General features: G+C 39.3%; 1 protein-coding gene across 7 annotated transcripts in view; it reads right to left on the bottom strand.

Moving 5' to 3' along the window:
* VPS34 (vacuolar protein sorting 34) overlaps window positions 1-6,023 on the bottom strand; it is a 44,522-nt gene extending 38,499 nt beyond the window's left edge. For 3 of the 7 annotated variants that reach the window (XM_088970586.1, XM_088970591.1, XM_088970587.1), the window contains exons 1-4: window positions 5,618-5,864; window positions 5,181-5,478; window positions 480-576; window positions 187-283 (exon numbers count right to left, since the gene is read on the bottom strand). In XM_088970586.1, coding sequence (XP_088826712.1) covers window positions 187-283; window positions 480-576; window positions 5,181-5,292 — 306 coding nt within the window. In that variant the 5' untranslated portion in view covers window positions 5,293-5,478; window positions 5,618-5,864. The other 4 variants (XM_088970588.1, XM_088970592.1, XM_088970589.1 and 1 more) reach the window with 3 other exon arrangements.
* Between the last annotated feature and the right edge of the window lie 14,745 nt (window positions 6,024-20,768).

Here is a 20,768-nt window from a genome sequence, read left to right as displayed (position 1 = left end):
GAAACAAAAATCTCCAATACTCAATGAGGAAATCGTTAATGATTAAAAAAGGCCCAGTCTATAATAATACATTATCACAATCACTTAATGACAAAATGTAACATATTATGCTTAGTCACAGAAAAAGGATATAAAATACACCAATTATTAGATTTCACTCATTCCTAACCTTTCCTACTAACTTACAGTTAATGTCAGTTGAGAGTGAGCAGTCAAGTCCCGATACTTTGTGCTTAGTGTGATAAGTTCAGTCCAGCAATATGGTTGTCCTGTAGATTCCAGTCTGATATATAGGCAATATGAAATATGTTAGGTGATACAGATAAACTTGAAACATCAAAGAAAACATATGCACAAATAGGCATCCAAGCACATATACAAACACAAATAAGGAAAATGAAAAAAGAAATCAAATCTAAAAAACCATCAAAAAATTTTACCACAGGTAATAGCAACAAAAGTATGAAAGTTGCAAAAACCTTGTTCTTGTAGGAAGCCCAAATGGAGCACCATCTATGTATAATACACATTCAACATAAAGCTCTGCCCTCCTGTCCTCAGTAGTAAAACTAACTTCTGCACAGAAATTGAAACAAAAAAAAAGGTTCCAATCATCATACTTACAGTCTAACAAGTTCAATAATTATCAAGATATCATCATAAGTTATACAACAGAAACAAAGTACTTAACCATTAAGTGCCATGTAAGCTAATAATCTACTAATGGGCAAAGGTAATTAAAATGCATCTAAGATTCTTTTTCCCATAAAATACCAACTACAGGCGTTTCTTTTCCTTCACTAAATCATTTTATAATAGGTTGGCTGGGCCTTGGGAGACCCATTTCCCTTGGACCAGGATGTGGCATATAGTTGCTCCTGTCAAGATTGCTTTCCTGTAATGGACTGCTGTACTGAAGAAGTGATTGACCAGACAATCTAATGAGAACGGACTTCTTGGTTGATAATATCAATTGTATTATGTGCAATAAGAGTTTTGAGCCAGTGGTCCGTTTGTTTCTTCATTGCAGTTTTGTAAGAAGGTTATGAGCTAAACTTCTTTTTGGAGATAGATACAGTAACTTTTATTAAAAAACAAATAGAGTACAAAAGAACCCCCAAGGAGAATACCCTGGCCGAGCACAACCAACAACAGTACAACAAACTACAGCTTCCACAGACTCCTAGACCTCAACAGCACCCCCCAGGTTATGCTGCTGAAGCCCCTTAGTAGCTGAAACCCAGGAAACCAGCTTCCCAAAAGAAAAAGAAATTAATTCCTCCACTTCTTTAGAGGTCTTCTGGAAAATCCTGCTATTTCTTTCAGTGCAGATGGTGCTAATCACTGCATCCAGAACAGAGACCCAAACACTGCTTGCAAACTTTGAAAAACTTGAACTTCCCATCCCCAAAGAAGGTCCAACACTGTGTTAGGCATTACCCAAGCCATCCCACTGAAATATAGTGCCACCAGAGATGGGAGGTAAAAGAGCAATGGAGAAACAGGTGATTTGTATCCTACATAGCCTGCCCATACAGCAAACAAATCTGGTCAGGGACCTGCACCCCTCTTCTAAAGAGATTTGATTTAGTTAAGCATCTATCCAGAGCAGCAGCCCATACCAGATCATTTACTTTTAAGGGGGAAATGGGATTCCAAATTCTGGAAGCAGGATCTGCAACAAGATTTTTTTAAGGAGGTAAAGTAAAGTTTATTTATGATGAAGAGATAAACATACAATAATGGGGGAAACCACAAGCCAGTTTGCCCCCAAAGAATCTGCAACAAGATTTCCCTCTGAAAGCTTGAGAGCAAAAGATTTAACTGAAAAAAGTCCATCTACATTCCACTTCCAGGTCCAACCGTCCTCAATGCTAGCATCCACCACCTGATCTGAAACAAGCTTGAGCATCTCAGAAAATTTAACAATCTCCCAGTCCTGAAAATTCCTTCGAACAGGACACCAGATTACTGTCCTCCCATTAACTCATAGCAATCTGCCACTACTGCATCTTGATTTTCAACAATCTGAAACAATTGTGGGAATATGTTAGAGACCAGAACAGGGTGGTTGAGCCTATAGCGCAGAAGGTATACTCTGGGCAAAGAAAGAAAATCCATGTCAGCAAGAGCCAACTGGCAGCTAGCAACTTGACCGAAGGTAGTTAGAGTTGTTAAGTGTCTTGTAACAGTATGATTCTTGAATCTTGAAGTACTGACCTATATAAGAGAAATTAAGGAATAAAAAAGGCAAGAAGAAGCTCATTCATTCATCTCTCTATCTCTTTGGTACCTAGGAGACTACACCCTCTTGAAGTGGTGCCTGTGTTGTCACCATAAAAGGAGATTCAGCAAATACAATCAGGTGGCTAGCTCACTCTGGCAGTGGCTTTAGCTCATTTCTTGACTGAAGCAAGGGATATCCTCCTCAACCTAAATGCACAGCTGGGTTGGATCCCTAGGGAGCTAAACACTGATGCAGATGGTCTAGCAAAAGCTGGTGCTCACAGGGATGTCTTGTTTAGTGATAGTTCTCTTCCTAATTAACTCTTGAGTTGTAATTTCTGTGTACATCTTCTTATGTACCCTCTATTTCATTAATAAATTTACCATCTTTTTCAAAAAAAATATCTCTGAAAGAGGACGGTTGCTACACCAAGGGTCTTTTCAGAAAGCCAACCTGCCACCATTCCCCAACTTAGGACTAAGACCTCTGCTAAAACTTGGGAGAATGTCCATAATTTTCCTCCAAATTGAGAACCTTAAGAGGGCAACGAAGAAGTAGTTATCCAATCTCCTCTGTCTAAACCATATTTGGCAGCAATTAAGTCTCTCCACCACCTTCCCCTTTCCACCCAAACATCCATATCCACTTTCCAAAGAGTGCAATGTTAAAAATCTTCAAGCTCCTAATCCCCAGTCCTCCTTGACCCACTGGAGCACAAATCTGATCCCAATTAACTAGGATAATTTTTTCCTCCTCCCAACCCTTCCACAGAAAATCCCTCTGCAACTTTTCTATTTTTTGAGCCGCTTTCACTGGAATTGGAAAGGGGGACAAGTAGAAAGGAGAAAGATTAAAGAGAGAGCTCCTCAGAAGGGTGATCCTACCTCCAAGAGACAAGTATTTAACTCTCCAAGAAGAGAGTTTATTTACTAGGCACTCCAGAACTAGATCCTAGATCAGAGTTGAGGTGCATTTAGCCCCGGAGGGAGGCCCAGGTATTTTGATGAATCAACTATTCATAAAAAAAAAAAAAAAAAAAAAAAAAAAAAAAACATCAGAGAGAATCAATGTTCTCCACATTTCCCACTGGAATTAGGCTACTTTTACTCCAGTTAACCTTTAAAGTTGCCACCACTTCAAACCAGCTTAGGACACCCAACAGCACTTCTAATTGATCTACCTTTGCATTAACAAAGCAAAGAGTATCATCAGTGAACTGAAGGACCTGCACTGTTTCTCCATAAGGGACCACTTCAAATCCATCCCAAATCCCCACCTCCCCTACCTGATGAATAAAAATGTGTAGGATTTCTATTAAGCAGATAAACTAAAGAGAGGAGAGAGGGTCTCCTTTCCTCAGCCCCCTAGAGCTCTTAACAAAACCAGCCGACTGCCCATTTACAAGGACAGAGAACATAGGGGAAGTGATGTAAATCTTAATCTAGTTTCTCCATTTCTGACCAAAATTCATTCTTGCAATAACAAAATCTAAGCATCTCCAGTTAATATGATCATAGGCTTTTTCCAGGTCAAGCTTGCAAATCAACCCAGGTTTCCCCTCCCTTTTTCTAGAGTCAATCAGCTCATTGGCCACCAAAACACAGTCCAACATTTGACACCCAGGCACAAAAGCAAATTGGTTTTCAGCTACCACACTACTGAGTTCTTTTTTCAACCTCTCTACCAGCACCTTTGCCAATATTTTGTAAAAGCTATTCGGCAAACTAATCAGCCTGAAATCCTTAATGTTTATGGCCCCTTTTAATTTTGAGATAGGAGAGATGAAGGTTGCATTTAAGCTCCTCTCCAGTGAAGCATTCCGATGAAAATTCTGGAAGACTTTTAGCACATCCTCCTTCACCACCTCCCAACAATTCTTATAAAAAAGATTGGTGAGCCCATCCGAACCTGGGGATTTATCAATGCCTAGCTTCTTCACCATTTTCCAGATTTTCTCTTCAGAGAAAGGAAATTCTAACTCTGTTTTCTGATCATCCGATGGTCTTTAAAAATTTATGCCAATTGGCAAAGGCCTTCTTACCCAAACCTCCTTGAATAAGTTAGAGAAAAATCTAGTGGCTTTGTTTTTCATCTCCAGCCAATGTTCTCCTACCAAACCATCATGCTCTAGCCTACCACTGGAGTTTACCCAATTTCTTGTATTGGTCTTATGGAAGAAGCTCGAGTTTCTGTCCCCTGCCTTGAGCCACTTCACTTTTGCCCTTTGTCTCAATTTTAATTCATCCTTAAAAGCCAACTTATCTAGAACCACCTTAGCTAACAATCTTTTCTACTTTTCTTCTTCAGAAAAAGGACCCCTTTCTTCACCCAGATCCACCTCCTTATTGCCTATAAGCTAGATTTCTGGACATTTTTGGAGTCCAGTCGTGTTTTCCTGAGACTGGAAGAATTTCCCCAGGAGTTGGCATTTTCTGGGCTGAGTGGAAGGGGAAAAGTGATTTGGGAGTTCTTCCTTTGGCCCTGATGTGGACTGTTCGGCTGGAAAGGAACTCCAGAATTTTTGAAGGTAGAGGGAACTCGGAAGAGTCAACTGTAAAGGCCCTACGGAGCAGAATATAGTCGTGGGTAGCACATCCTTTATAGCTCTTTCTTCATTTCTGATACTCTTTTTTGTTTCCAAAGAGCAAACTGATGTATAGTTGGCCTTGCTGTGCAAGCATCTTTCTGTAGCAGGGATAGTGGTTTTGTAATACTCTTGTTGTTCAATACAATACATTACTTTCTTCGGGAAAAAAAAAATGAAACCTCTTATTATCCTGCCCGTCTTTCTACTTCTGTTATTTCTAAAGATCCCTACCAGAGAAAAAAAAGATTCCACAAACAACTACTGATAAGCACAGATTATCAACACTCAGAAACCACAAGAGGTTCATTAATTGCAACTGAATACACTAGATTGAAGAATCAAACTGAAGCATCAATGATAACTTACGTGACTCAGATGACTTCGTTGCTGGCAAATTCCCCTCCAATCTCTCCACTCGAAAAGTTACCGGAAGGTTAATGTCACAGGACAAGAAAAATCGGAATTCATTTCCACTCATCTCTTCCACGAGTTCTGAATTATCATAGAAAGGGTTTCCAACGGCCTGCCAATGACTAGGAATCTCTATAACAGAAAAACAGAAAGAGAGACCTGAAAACTATAAATCTTCAAATTTCAAGCCCCACGGATCAAGGTTGAGAAACCCAAATACCCAATCGCCTCTCTCTTCGTATTTTTCTTCTTCCTGAGGCAGAGAGAAAGGGAGAGAGGGATTATTCCTCGGGTTAAGACAATGGATAGAGAGGGGGAGAGAGAAAGAGGAGGAAGACACAGAGAGAGAGACAGAGCAAGAGAGGGAAGAGGGAAGAGGGGAGAGAGCTTACCAGCGATTACGATCGTGCGCATAGAGACAAAAGACATGCTCTTCTACGGTAGAGTAGTGGTGGAGGTCTGGTCGACAACTCGATCAATTCAGTTACAGAGAGGCGTTTGTTTGCACTAAACCGGCTTCTGGAAGGGCTTTCACACAATGGGTTTGGCGTTCGGCTTTCCGAAGTGGGGCTCATTCGGAAGGCCTATAAGCAAATAGCAAATCTTTGTCGTCGTCGTAATTCGTACATCAATTTAGACGGCTCTCGGCGCTCCGGACAAGCCTTTTTAAGTAGCTTTTACAAAGCAGCTGAACCAAAGCTAATCTCTCCCAATTCCCAAACGAGTTCAGTTTTCAGTTTTCACACGTCACCTTTGGTACAGCGATACAGCCATTCACCTTTCGTTTCGTGCGATGCCAAATGCTTGCCCAATACTACACGCCATTTATTTTTAGTAGGGGTGCTAAATGGGAATTCTGATTAGGTGAATAAATTCATGAGCCCCACCGTACAAGATACCACGTTTTAGCTATTCAGCACGCTGTGAGAAGGTTTAAAGAATCGAAAATACAAAATGTATTCGAAATATTATTTTAAGAGACATATTATGATACACTTTGGATACATATGGTTAGACCTGGCAATTCGGTTGGGTTATCAAATGCTAAACCCTGATCCTAAATGCTCGGGTCAAGATTGACCCATGGGTCAATTTGGGTCATCCTAAAAAAATAACTAAAATTTTAAAAATAAAGAAAAACTACATGAAAATGCCAAAATTAAAGGAATTAACCTTGAAATTTCAAATATAAAATAAAAAAAAAAACTTTAACATTTATTCATTTAACAATTTAAAGAGTGATGAATCATTTTTTGTGCTAAGTACCTCGTCATTTGATCTGCTTCCAAGTGGTCGATGACTCAGAGGCCGAAGTGGAGAACTTTTGTTGGATGAGGACCTAGATGCTGAGCTAACTAGTCCAAGCTAGAGGCAGATCAGGTGCCGAGATGACTAGGTCGAGTTGGGGACAATTAGGTGCCGAGCTAACTAGGCCGACTTGGAGGCAGATTAGGTATCGAGCTGACCAGGCCGAACTGGGGGTAGATTAGGTGGCGAGCTGGATTGATTGTTGAGCTATGTAGTTCTTTAGAAAAAACCTGCAAGGAATCAATGTCAGAGGACCCGGGGTGACTAACCCGGCAAAGTCACTCCGATGATTAAGTTAGTACTCTCATAGTAGATTGCGAGCTAAAAAATCACAAAGTATGAGAGCTAGAATGTGCTTACTTGCCCCCCCCCCCCCATGTCATTGGGGTTGGTGCCTTTATATAGGCAGTGTGTGGCGTGGGCTTCACCCACCGTATTCGAGATTTCCGAGAGATTGCCTAAGTGGTTCAAGATTCCCAAAGGCAACCACCATGCACGTTGACCATCCTCCAGAATGTTCAATACATGGGCCAACTTCCAAGGATTGTGGGTGTGTTGGGATATGCGTGCCAAATTTGTTGGTGAGCACGTATCGCAGGTCGCCACCTGGACCTCAGTCAGGATGGCACGACCTGGAGGGAGGTCTCTCCTTGCGTCGAGGTCACTTCGACCAGTGGCGAGGTGCTGCAAGTCATCCCTGGACGAGGTGTTTCTAGTGGACCTGAGTTGTGGTCGAGGTTGCTAGTTTGACACAAAGGCTGGTCACCAGGTCAACGATGAAGGCAAGTCGCCAAGTCGGCGTTAGTGCCAGGTTGCCATGTTAGCGACAGTGCTATGTTGCTAGGTTGGCGACAGTGCCAGGTCACCAAGTCGGCGTCAGTGCCAAGTCGCCAGCTAGGACACCATCATATTGTAGGCAAGTTGTTGCCTAAGTGGTTTCGGGTGTCACCCAGTTGTTCTGAGATGCCATGTGTCACAATGTTATTGGAGGGCCAAATCCACCCTCATCAATTGCCCCCCACTCCCGAGCTAAAAGTAACTCAACGAAGGAAGTAGATTGCTCCTTTTGGCCTGGAATGACTAATTCGATGAGCTCGTAAGTGTCGATTCAATTTTCTTCTCAGGTCAGAAGAGTCCAAGTGTTTGCAACCTTGTGCAGGACCTCGCCATCTTTATTTTCGAGGCCCGAGAGCGAATTCATCTTCTTGAGGAGAGGTGGAGCAGGTACCCCGAGGACATCTACCTTATTAGGGATGTGACCATCAAGAGTTTCTATGATCCGGCTAAGTACCTCAAGAGTGAAGCTCTCATGCCATCCTTAAGAGGGGGTTCTGTGTGACTGCTTTATTAGGTCGCTCCACCTAGGTAGACTTCGATGCAGCGTCCTTCGAGCTGGTCCCAGCCAGTGAGTTTGATACAAAGCCTGCAACCGAGGTGGAGGTCGGCTATGAAGAAATCAAGTTTGCATACATCATGGTGCTGAGAGTGAACTAGTCTTTCCTTTGTTTTCTCGTGCTGAATGCGAACTTGCTTTATATTTCGTCCACTCACATGGTACCAAGGTCTTTTATCAGCTTGGCACCTTAGCCCTTAGGCTATGGGAGTGACTCACAGTCCACTCTCCTTACCCTTGATTTTGCCACTGCCGAAGAGGCGACTGGGTATTATGTGGTGCCGAGGTCTTTTACCAGCTCAGCACCTTAGAGCTACAGCTGTGTTGCATCAGCCTCGTTAGTGACGCCGGTCACCCACTCCTACAAGAAGCTACTAGGAGCTCAACCTACTAGGGGCAGCACTATTGACCTTAGGTCACCAGCTCGCATGGGAGCTTTGGAAGGCTAGACCGGCAAGGGCGTCCATGTAGTCCGTTGGCTGCCAACTCCCACGGAAGCCACGAAGAATTCATCTTGTAGAGGGTACCTTGCGAAGAGGACTGATGAGGTTTTATCCAAGTTGAAATAAAGTCGGCAGAAGTGCTTAGTCTATTGGCCATCAACTTCCTACAGGAACCATGATTGGCTCAACCTATGAGGACAGCCTTACACCAAGGTGTCTGTCTCCGGACTGCTAGTTGTCAAGGTCATTTTGCTACTACCTGTTTTGCATTAACATGAATATGTCGAGTTGGGTGTTGATGTTTTTGCCCCCCCAGTATGAAGGAATGAGAGATCCATCGTATGGATGCCCAAATCTTGAGGAATAAGGTGGGCGAATTTAAAAAAAAAAATCTCCTTCCAACTGGGAATCGCATTCCCTGTTTTAGAAAATCATATTTTCAATGATCAATCTTGAACCATAAACTGAATCAGATCTGAATAAAAGCAATAGGAGAGGATTATAATTAATACAGAGAAATATTATCTCTCAATGAATGTGTTCACGCCCAATGAAGGATTCAAAGACTACTCCCACTGAAGATAGCACAGTGTAGGGTGGAGTAGAATCAGTAGTGTTCTCTCCAAAAACCTAATCCTTAGCAAAAAGTAGTAGGATGGCATGTGAGCACAACTTCCTATCAGTCCCTTTACAAGGAACTGATGTCAAGATCGAATCTTGGTTTCTCCCACTGAACTGGAGATTGAACTGGCAGGGTAGGCGGCAACAAGAAGGAGGCAGCAAGAAAGAATTTCGCAGGGTTGCTTAATTCTTCCTTCTGTGATTTTAAATCTAAAGAGGATGTGAATGTATGTCTTCTAAAGACTGCCGCCCCCTCCTACTTTTGTAACCTTAAAGAGATCACCTCTTAATCCCATTAGGAGTTGCTGATCCAAATCATATTTGGATCAGACATCCCTTTAGGTGATAAGGATAAATCCTTATCTTATCTACAGATTGGATCAGCCTTCTCCTAATCTCATTAGGAGGTTTCCAAATCTGAATCACATTCAGATCTGGACTCTTTGAGTGGATAGGGTTAAGACCCTATCCTATCTGCTGATTCATTCTCAGAATTCGCCCCATATTTAACTAACTAAATTAGTCCAGTTCGAAATGGTCTTTAGGCTCATTAAGGTTATGTGCTCACTTAGCCTTCCTAACTGTTGCCTAGTTGGGCTTCCTTGTATGGCGTGGGACCTAAACATTGATCTATACATTAGCCACATGGGTTCGGCCCAGCCTTTGTTACAAGGCCTGGTCGAATACATTGTTATGGACAATGCACCCCCTGAAACCCATCGCATGGTCTCTATGGGCCCAACACTTACCCTAAGTGGTCCCTGGGCCAAGCCACTTTGTAACACCCAGGGACCATGGGCAGATGCAAGATTAGCCCATCAGGTATTACCCTCTATGGTCTTACACTTAACCTCTCAGCCCATAATGATCAAACACTGCCCGACAAGAGATGACCTCTCCCTCGGCTGCAAGAAACAGTGTTGCACTCTCTACTTATATGGATCCCGGGAATTAAAACCTTTTGCAAACTTTTGAAAATCATAATATATATATATATACTTTTATATCTCATATAAAATATATTTTGCAAAACAAATCTCAACGATTGAAATCGGCTGCCAGCAGTCTTGGTTTCCATCAGTGAGAGTGCATCCCTGATCATTATCTTTGTCCCACAAAGGGGCTGATTCTGTCACTATGATCACTCACTCAGATGAATTCTCAGACTGCCCCAACATACCCAGGTTTTGACCCCCGCTAAGGATCTCACTGATTGGTATATCAAAGATAGCCCAATCCGACACCTAGTGTAGTATCATAATCGAGTCTAGGGGTTAGGTGTAACTTTTCAGTTTTGCCCATTAATCTCCAAGGTACAGGGCAATACTGGAAATCTGGTCTGATTCAAAGATTCAATTAATCCTACACTGCATGTGCCTAGGGTCTCACCCTGGCGGCTGAGACAAGCCACCCCAACCGACTTGGTGGCACATCAGTGTTAGCCTTATTAGGATAGGTCTCCCCAGACCGACCCACTGGCTGTGAACATTCTAAACTAACACAAGTCTCATTAAGTGTCCAGTTTAAGGGGATTACACAGAAACACATCAAAGGAACATGAATCAAATATGTACTTTATTCATTTACAATAAACTCATAATATACATCATTCTGATTGAAGCTAAGGGCATACAAAAACTATCTAACACAGTAATCGATATTTGTTCTAGGTGTTGATGCTGCTCAAAGGTGCCTTTGAGTTCACAAAAGATGGAAATTAGAAAGTGAGAGCTTTAGTTTCTAAAATGTGAGAACTTAGCTTTCCGGAAGAAAAGGACTTAGCCTTTCAAAAGATGAGAACTTAGTTTCTTGAGATGAATCAATTTTTGTGCTAAGTACCTAGTCATTCGGTCTACTTCCAAGTGGCCAATGACTCAGAGGCCGAAGTGGAGAACTTTTGTTGGATGAGGGCCTAGATGCCAAGCTAACTAGGCCGAGCTGGAGGTAGATTAGGTGTCGAGCTAACCAGGCTAAGCTGGGGGCAGATTAGGTGCCGAGCTAACTAGTGGCAAGCTAGATTGATTATTGAGCTATGTAGTTTTTTAGAAAAACCTGCAAGGAATCAATGTTAGAGGACCCAGGGTTACTAACCCAGTGAGGTCGCTCCGATGATTAAGTTAGTACTCTCATAGTAGATTGCGAGCTAAAAAATCACAAAGTATGAGAGCTAGAATGTGCTTACTTGCCCCCCTGTCATTGGGGTTGGTGCCTTTATATAGGCATTGTTTGGTGTGGGCTTCATGCACCGTATCCGAGATTTCCAAGAGGTTACCTAAGTGGTCCGAGATTCCCAGAGGCAACCACCATGCACGTTGACTATCCTCCAGAATGTTCGGTACATGGGCCAACTTCCAAGGATCATGGGAGTGTTGGGATATGCGTGCCAAATTTGTCGACGAGTACGTCTCGCAGGTCACCACCTGGACCTCAGTCAGGCCGGCACGCCCTCGAGGGAAGTCGCTCCTTGCGTCGAGGTCACTTCGACTAGTGACGAGGTGCTGCAAGTCGGCCCTGGATGAGGTGTTTCTAGCTGACCTGAGTTGTGGTCGAGGTCCCTAGTTTGACATAAAGGCTAGTCGCCAGGTCGGCGTTAGTGCCAGGTTGCCAGGTCAGCGACAGTGCCAAGTCGCCTGGTCGGCGTCAGTGCTAGGTTGCCAGGTCGGCAACAGTGCCATGTTACCAGGTTGGCGATAGTGCCAGGTCGGCGTCAGTGCCAAGTCACAAGCTAGGACACCATCATCTTGGCTAAGGCAAGTTGTTGCTTAAGTGGTTCCGGGTGTCAACCAGTTGTTCCGAGATGCCATATGTCACAATGTTATTGGAGGGCCAAATCCGCCCTCATCAAAGAGTAAAGACTAAATAGAAAAAATGAAAGAGTGGAAACTTCTAACAATGCATAAATAGTCCTAATTAGATTGACAATCGGGTCAACGGGTTGACCCATGACATAACCCAACCCATTTTTTCGGGTCGGGTCATTCTCACATTCAGGTAGCTAAATATGAGACCCTAATCCTGCTTTTTCAAGTTGGGTTGGGTCAACTTTTTGCCAAGTCTACATATGGTCATATGGATACAGACGAAAAATCAAAATATGCATAAATATGATAGAAAATTCAAATAAATCCTAAAAAAATATATTACTAAATATATTTACAAATTTTATATGATTGTGAATAAGTCATTTAAATGTAAAAAACAATAATTGAATGGTTTATATAAAGTGACATATTGGGACACAATTAGTAACCGTTGAAAAATGATGTAATAACTAAAATGTAAAAAAACAAAAAAAACTAAAATGTGATTGACAATTTTCGAAAACCAATATAATTAATCTTAATATTTATTAGTATATAAACTTTAATAATTAATTCTATCATTTATTAATAAATACTTGCCACTCATTAAGATAACTGAAAATTTACTTAAAATAAAAAATATATATAATCATAGCAAACAAATATGTGTGGCTAATTAGCAAACTTGTGTTTGTTGAAATAAAGTGACCAAGGTTCAAATCTTATTATACTTAAAATTTGAAGTTTTTATACTAACAAAACAAAATTAATGAGCGAATTTGAATTAGGCACTAAAATTAATTTAAATTTACCTTGGAGTAATTGACTAATTAATGAAAGAAAAATTAGACTCCGGACCTGTATCGATCGATACAAATCCGAAATAGCCCGATATAAACCCGTATCGGCCCATACTTATGAAAAGAAATGAAACAAATGAATTATACACGTTCCGCGTACACAAGTCAGTATGCCTCCTAATTTATTTTGGCCAAAAACAATGACATGGGCGTGAATAAGTGAACGTGCCCAACCCAAAATTATCTTTGAGGGTTGAGTCTCAACCCACTCATGTTGACCCTTTGACCCATTTGCCACCCTATTTATTGGGTCTTAGGGGGTCACAACCCACATTGACCCTGATCCACTAACCCACCCATATGACCCGCTAATCCAAGGCAAGTATTAAGAAAATATAAATATTAAGAAAATTGTTGAAAAATAGTAAAATACTAATATTAATAAAAATACAAAAATTGTAAAACATAATAAAAAATTAAAAAAATCGATATAAGTTTATAGGAAAAATGAAAATGACAAGATTAAAAAAACATACATTTTTTTAGAAAGTATAAATTGCATAAAATACCTAAATTGACAAAAAAAATCAAAATAATTATATATTTCAACCCAAAACTTGTGGAAAAATAAAAAATGATAAAAATCAAATTTTCAAATAAGAAAACAAAAATATATAAAACACAGAAAAATAGAAAAATTATACAAGAAAATTGCATGGAATTATAAAAATTAAAAAACAAAAATTTATATAAGTTGCAAAAAATTACAAAAAAAGCAAAAAAAAAAAAAACACAAGTTATAAAAAAAATACATAAACTACGACAAATGTAAAAAATATATAAATTGCAGAGAAAATAATAAAAATTTTAAAATCAACAAAAAATGTAAAAAACAAAATAGCAAATAAAAATACTAGAAATTGTATAAATTGCAAGCGGAAATAGCAGAGTCTATGCAATTCTAATCTCAGTTGTCAACTATCATTGTAGTGGCAAAGATGCCAACCCTCATTCGTCTACTCTGTCTTTCATTAGAGGTGAAGAAGAAAAATACAGGCATCAATGTAGCTATTCGAAATCTTTATAACCCCATTGTACAATAAAACTTGATTTTTAGCATGAAATTTTACCTTTTGGTATACATAAGCACACACTTTCATCATGTAATTATATTTTATACACACATACAAATGGATGTGTCACAATTTGACTTGTCCAACTTGTTCAATTGAACTGTTGACCCATTACCTAGAGGCAAATTAAAAACTATTCAGCCTCAAAGCCAATTTTTAAAATACTAGTTTTATTTGTTGGCTGAAGTAATAATATTTATTCTTAAAAGAAAATCACTTGATTAATTAACTTAAAAATTAACTTTTTTAAACATAAGCATATTATTTAGCTTAATAATATAATTAATCATCAAATATCTCTTTTTCAGTATAATTAATTTTATAAATAATTATAATTTAATATAAATATATGTAATATATCTAAAAGTGTATTAAATTGAAATGGGCATAAATATAGATAAAAATAATGAATTTAATGGAGTAATGGAGAGGAGAGAGACTAACGGATTAGTTGAAACTAACTAGCTTCTTGACACAAACCTGAATCTTAGATTAACCCCATTGAGCAGAGTCCAAGTTACAGGTGAGCAGTCAAAAGACTTCTTCAAAGCATTTACTAGACTGAGGGGATCACTTTCAATGAGAATGAGCAGAGGCCAACTTCAAAGCATTTACTATACTGAGGGTATCACTTTCAATGAGAATGCTTGACAAAAAAAAAAAAAAAAACAACATTTACGGATTGCAAACACTTCAGCAAATTCAATGGAGATTATATTACAGTCCACATAAAAAAAAAATTCCAGAGTCATTCAAAAAAAAAAAAAAACCACTGTCTTTAGATTTTGAGAAGCTTCCACCAGTTTGTGCCTTCCACCATCCTGGTTCATTTTTGACGTAAAGAAAACCAGGAACCAGTCAGGTGACCGGTTTCGTTTTTCCCCAAAACTGGATTTTTGCAACAAAAACTATTTTCGCAAATCGTTGGCCTGGGCAGTTGAACCATTTGAATCGTTAAATGGTTTTGACCATTTTTAAATTTTTTTTTTTAATTTTTCGTCAAAAGGGGCCGACCGTTCGACCCGGAAACCAGAGCCCTAACCAGTTAGGTCTCCAAGTCGGTTTTAAAAAACCTTGGTTGTAACACATAATCGCCACACAACTGGTAGAGGCTTGAATCCTTAACCACTACTGTTTTGAGTAAGGCTCTATGTTGCTTGCATTAGCTTGATCTGAGGACAGGTGGTAAGCTAAATAATAGGCGGATTTCACTAAAAATCTTCCATTGGAACCAGGGGTCCAACTCAATTTGTCTTGACCTTCAAATCTAGGAAGCTCTAAATCACATATTGTTTGAGCTGCGAAATCATCAAACAGATCAAATATATTTCTCCTATCGCAAGAGTGAGACTCTTGGTCTATAAGATCACTCACCCATTTACACTAATTAAGTTTATCCTTGGCCCCATAGGCCTAAAGTGAGGGGGACCTATCAACTAAGGGTCATTCCAAATATCAATTTCAGCCCCCTTTGCAATACTCCAGCAAATTAATTCCCTCCTTCAAGACATCTCTTTCCCACTAACAAACTCCTAAATCCCCCATGAGCACCTAGATGGTGCTTTGACCCTCCAGAAATTTCTCCCTCTTAGATAATGGTTAAAAATCTGAGGATCTTTGAAGCCTAGACCGCCATTTAATTTACTCTTACACATCTTTGTCCAATTAACCCAGTTAATTTTGTTTAGATTTTTTAATTCACCCCACATGAACTTCCTTTGAAAGTGGGCTAGCTGATTGCAAATTTCCTTTGGAATCAGAAAACACAACAATGCATAGGCTGGAATTGCATTCAATACAGATTTAATCATAATTTCCTTTCTAGTAGATGAATGATGGTTTGATTTCCAAGTTCCTATTTTACTTTCTATCCTATCTTTGAGGCTTTTGAATAATTAATTATGAGAGATAATTAAAGGAGTTAATGAGAAAGAGGAGAGAATTAATGGTGAGTTATTGAGGAGAGAAAAAAGTCTTAAAGGTGATTGGCCACTTGAATTATTTTGTTCAATTTTAAAATTAATAAAAAAATAGAAGAGCTAGAAAAAACATGAATGTCTTTCAAAAAGAATCACAAAATAGGAAGATGTCAACTTCTCACATTTCATTTTAATATATAAGATATAGATGTCTAAGACGTTAAAGAAAAGACTTAAGATCATATTTAAAAAAAGGGTAAATTTCTTAAACTACCCTTATGGTTTAGCTAATTGACTAAGTGTACCCTTGTCGTTTGAAAATTGACTAATACGACCTGTACTGTTTCTGATAATTGACTAATACTTCCCTTACCGTTAGTGCCCGCTAATAGAAAGACTACTTTACCCTTTATTCTTCTTCAAATTTTCAAAATAAAACAAGGAAAAGGGGAAAGAAACTAATTCATCAAAACCCTAACGACATTTATGGGGACACATTTGGTTTTAAATGACAAGAATCCTGAACTCTTTAATCAGAGAAGAGCATGTTTCCCATTTCACCCAATAACAGCTGCTATCAAGAGAAGAAAAGAGTTTGCCTTTGACAATGCTATCCAATGTGACAAGAAGCTGAAACTGGTGTTAAAAATAAGAAAGATTTTGGTTAGTCAACCTGATAGAATAATGTCGCTTAGAGACTTAGGTAGGTATCGAAGGGAATTGGACCTCGGTTGGAAATGTCATTTTATTGCTTTATTGAAGCAGTTTCCTGTTGTTTTTGAGATAATGAAAGAAGGGGCTTATTCTCTTAAGTTCAAATTGACCATTGAGGTTGAGCGGTTATATTTGGTGGAATTGAAAATGAGGAATGAAATGGAAGATTTGCTCATTGTCAAGTTGAGGAAATTATTGATGATGTCCTTAGAGAAGCGGATTCTGTTAGAGAAGATTGCTCATTTGAGGAATTCAGGGACACAATTTGTCATAGTTCGTACTGAGTGGGGCAACAGGGTTTCTGAGTTTAGGAATATTGTCGCCACTAAAATGCAACAGGGTTTCTGACGGTGAGAGGAAAGGGGCTGTCGGTGGCAATCTAACCAGAGCAGTGGATAGGAGAGAGAAAGAAAGGGATGAGAGGAGATTGCGGTGGGAGAGTTGCAGTGGTGGGGCAGTCATTGCAAGACAAAGAGCTTTAACAATGTTGTAGTGGTCATTGGGGTTGGGAGTTTCGGATAGCTTTAGCAAGACGAAGAGCCCGGTGAAACCCCCTTCTTTCAGGTGAGGGTAAAATTGGGTTCTAAAAAAATATACATATCACGTGTGAATGAATTTTGACGGAATATTAATGGACCTTAACAGTAAGGGTAGAGTTAGTCAATTATTAGAAATAGTAGAGGTAGCATTAGTCAATTTTCAAACAGTAAGGATGCACTTAGTCAATTAGCTAAACCATAAGGATAGTTTAAGAAATTTACCCTTAAAAAAATAGGAGAGGAATTTGGATGCTCAAAAGTTTTTTACGGGCTCTTCTTGGTCACTAAATGGTTGGTGGTGGTTTGACCACTAGGTGAACCAGCTATTGACCACAGTGCCTAGCTGGTCATCGAGATTAGAGTCCTGGGCTATGGCTTTGTCCTCCTCCATGCCATAGTGTCATGGTCTAATACAGGCTTAGCCTTGCCTACGCTTGGCAGGCTTACGTTAAGGGACACCATTGTCATTTTTGTCTATAAGATTTTTGGGAAAAGTGATGTTATCTTCAGGTAGACCTCCAAAAGGTTAACATACTCTTTGAGGAGGGGTGGTTGACTTCATTGGGTGCTTAACCTTGGCACTCCTAGACCTTCATCCCTTGCGGGGCGACCCTAGCTAATGGCTAGCATGGGTACCAGGGTTTCTCATGGGCGCACACATGCTCATGGAGACACTGCATGGACCGGCACTGCGCCACCGACACTCAAGGGAGGCTTGACATGCGAGCTTGGCTCAAGTATGACCCTTCACCATGCCAGCCCCTTGCCCAAGCTAAATGAGCTATGCCGTTGCCCATAGAGCATGGGTGTGTTCTGGCCCAAGCGGCTGCCTATCAACATGGCACACAGGTGCCTGCATCATCGGCATACAGGAGATCCATCACATTGGCGCCCAATCGCCTTACATCTTGGCCTTCCCCCTTTAGCACGTAAGCGATGCCTCTCATGGATCGGCCAAAGCCAGCCGAGTGCCCCGACTATGCGACTTGAAGTCATAATCCTGTGCTACTGACCTTGGTGGAGCCATCTCATCGAGCAACTCCTAGCCTCACGTCACAGTAACAATAGAGCCTTTATCATCCTCCCAAGAAGCTTTAGAGTTATAGAGAAGCTTTGGAGTCCAAGCTAAAGGGTAGTCTTTGTATTTAACAAAATGGAGAATCTATGATACTAGAAAAACATTGTACCAGAAGAGATTTGACCAATTAAATCACCCTATGAATTTTGATGAAAACTACCTGATTGGTCACCTCTTTTATGATACCAGTTGGTTGACCGTAAACATTTCCAATATCATGTCTTTTCGATATCATAGTTGAACCCTTTACAAAAATTCAGTTAAATAGAAGGTGTAGATCAAATATGAAGTCTGATGGCAAATTGGTTAATGAGAAATTGAGATTAGTTTTACACAATATCATGTAAGGCTTTCAATGGATTAGGTCTATCCGTCAGAATCTAACCAAATTACTGATTTTGGCTTTGTGATTTAGTCTTCATTAATATATAATAGGAGTGGTCCACCGGTTCTTGCTGTTGCAATCAATTATATAGTTAATTATATAGAGGCCTCTACTTTTCTTGTAGTTTTTGTTATATTTTGTATTTTATATTTTATATTTTATATACAAAAGGGTAAATTTTATAGATTGTATATAGCATAGTTTTGGTTAAAACACTTGTTTTATCAACACAATCATTTTTGTTAAAACTATATTATAAAAAATGATGTTTAAAATTATTATTATTATTATCATAGGTAATTATAATTTCAAGTATAATTGGTTATAATCGAATCAGACCCAACCCATTGACACCTCTAATATCATTAATATCATGTGTTATATTCCTGTGTGGCACGTCATTGACTTCGATTTTTATTTGTTTATCTATGAGATGCTACAAGTATGTTGGGTGTGCGTTTAGAAGGATCGATATAAATCCCAGAGAGATTGGTTAGGACATGGGGTGATAGGACCATTAGTTGTAGTAGCACTTTTAACTTACCAAGTGGCAAAAATTCAGAATCAAAATATCAGGGCCCACAGAAAATGAGTCCAACTAAGAGACATGCCAGTATGATCAAAGGCCAAATGACTCTTAGCCCTCCGTCACAAAATGAAAACCCCCTAATTAGAGGTGGACACGAGTCAAGCTTTTCAGGATCCATTAGAGCTAGGCTGGGCTGGGCTAAGCTCAATTCGAACTTCGATCTGAATTTGAGCTTCTTATTATTTTCGTTTAATTATCGAACCGATCTAAAGCATTCTGAAATTCGGCTCGTTAGACTCACGAGCCTAACGAATTTATACATATAATTATATATATAATTTATATAATTATATATATTATATATTTTTAATAAATTTTATTGATGATAATATTTTATAATCGTGGTCCCTTATACACGGTGGCAATTTCAGAAATGAAAAACCCTTACCTTATTCGACCTACCCAGACCCACTCGATCTCAGACCTCACCTCAGTTTCCCCTATCCTCTCTTGTCTCTCCTCTCCTCTCAAGCTCTCAGCCTCTTACCACAGCTCTCAGTTTCTCATTCTCGCAATCCAGCTCTCCTCTGTGGCTCTGCTAGTATGTCCTCTCTCCTCTCCTCTCAATCTCTCAGTCTCAGCCTCTTACCGTAGCTCTCAGTCTCTCAATCTCGCAGAGTCGTAGATCGCAGTCCAGACTCATAGCCGTAAGTCGCAGGCCGTAACCTCTCACAAACTTCTAACGCACACTCACAGTCAGTCGGTCACTACGGACGTCGGAGGCGAGACAAAGACGAGGATCAGAATTAAGAACTTGTTCAAATCGTTAAAGAGGGATAGATCTAGGTTTGCTTTTTCTTCTTTGTCATCTTCTCATTCTGTCCTACGTTTAGGGTTTTCTTAGTTTTTATAGTTATTTGACTTTTTATTGTTAATTTGCCATCTTCGTTTAATTTGCACACCTGTGATGATGTGCAAATGCCCCTTCACTTGTTTTTGGTATATCAGGTTCTTGATCAACTGGCTTAGATAAGACAGAGCATAATGTTCTTGAATCTGGAGCAAACCAAGAGTTCTTTCTATGTGTTTAAAAAAGAACCATGTTTCAGAAAGCTCGAATTCGAACTCAAATTTGATTTCGAATAAACTTGATTCATTATCGAGCTTGAACAAAACCATTCAAGCTTCTATTTCTAATTCGAATCAAGCTCGAGCTCGAGATTAAGCCTTGCTCTACAGAACCAAGCTCAAATAATCAACCCAGCTGACGAGACCCAACGGTAAAATTAAAATGCCACCCAAACCCCTCTATTAGGCATATGTAATTTATATTTAACACATTCACTTTTTTTTTTTTTTTTTTTTTTTTTATGAAAATACCCATTTCATGCTACTCAATGCATTCCCATTATTAATTCGGGTCCTACAAAGGAGGCTTCTCACTTGTCCTCTAAAAAAAAATAATTTCTGCATAATATCACTCCACCTTTACTCAACGTGGTCCAATAAAATTGACTTATTTCTTTATGAACAAATTAATCAAGTTGTCTTGGTGATACCCAACAATATGCCAACAATATCTAATCTTTAAACACTTCGGATTCGAATTTGGATCCGAACAGTTTTGGATCGGATTTGGATTTAATTTGATTCGGCTCTAATCTTTAAATATATATATATATATATATATATATATATATATATATATATATATATATATATAAATTTTATATTTGAAAATCAATAAATATTACAATATAATCGGATTTGGATTTTAATAGGATGAAATGGGGTCAAATCCGAATCTTATGTGATTATTAATTGGAAGCAAATTCCAAAATCTGAATATGATTACATAAATATGTCATCTGAATCTGAGA

The sequence above is a fragment of the Nelumbo lutea genome, chromosome 2 (genome assembly GCF_056320005.1).
Source record: "Nelumbo lutea isolate HS-2025 chromosome 2, American lotus-T2T, whole genome shotgun sequence".
Classification (NCBI taxonomy): Eukaryota; Viridiplantae; Streptophyta; class Magnoliopsida; order Proteales; family Nelumbonaceae; genus Nelumbo; species Nelumbo lutea.
Note: the sequence above shows the minus strand (reverse complement) of the source record. Positions and strands in the feature narration are given on the sequence as shown.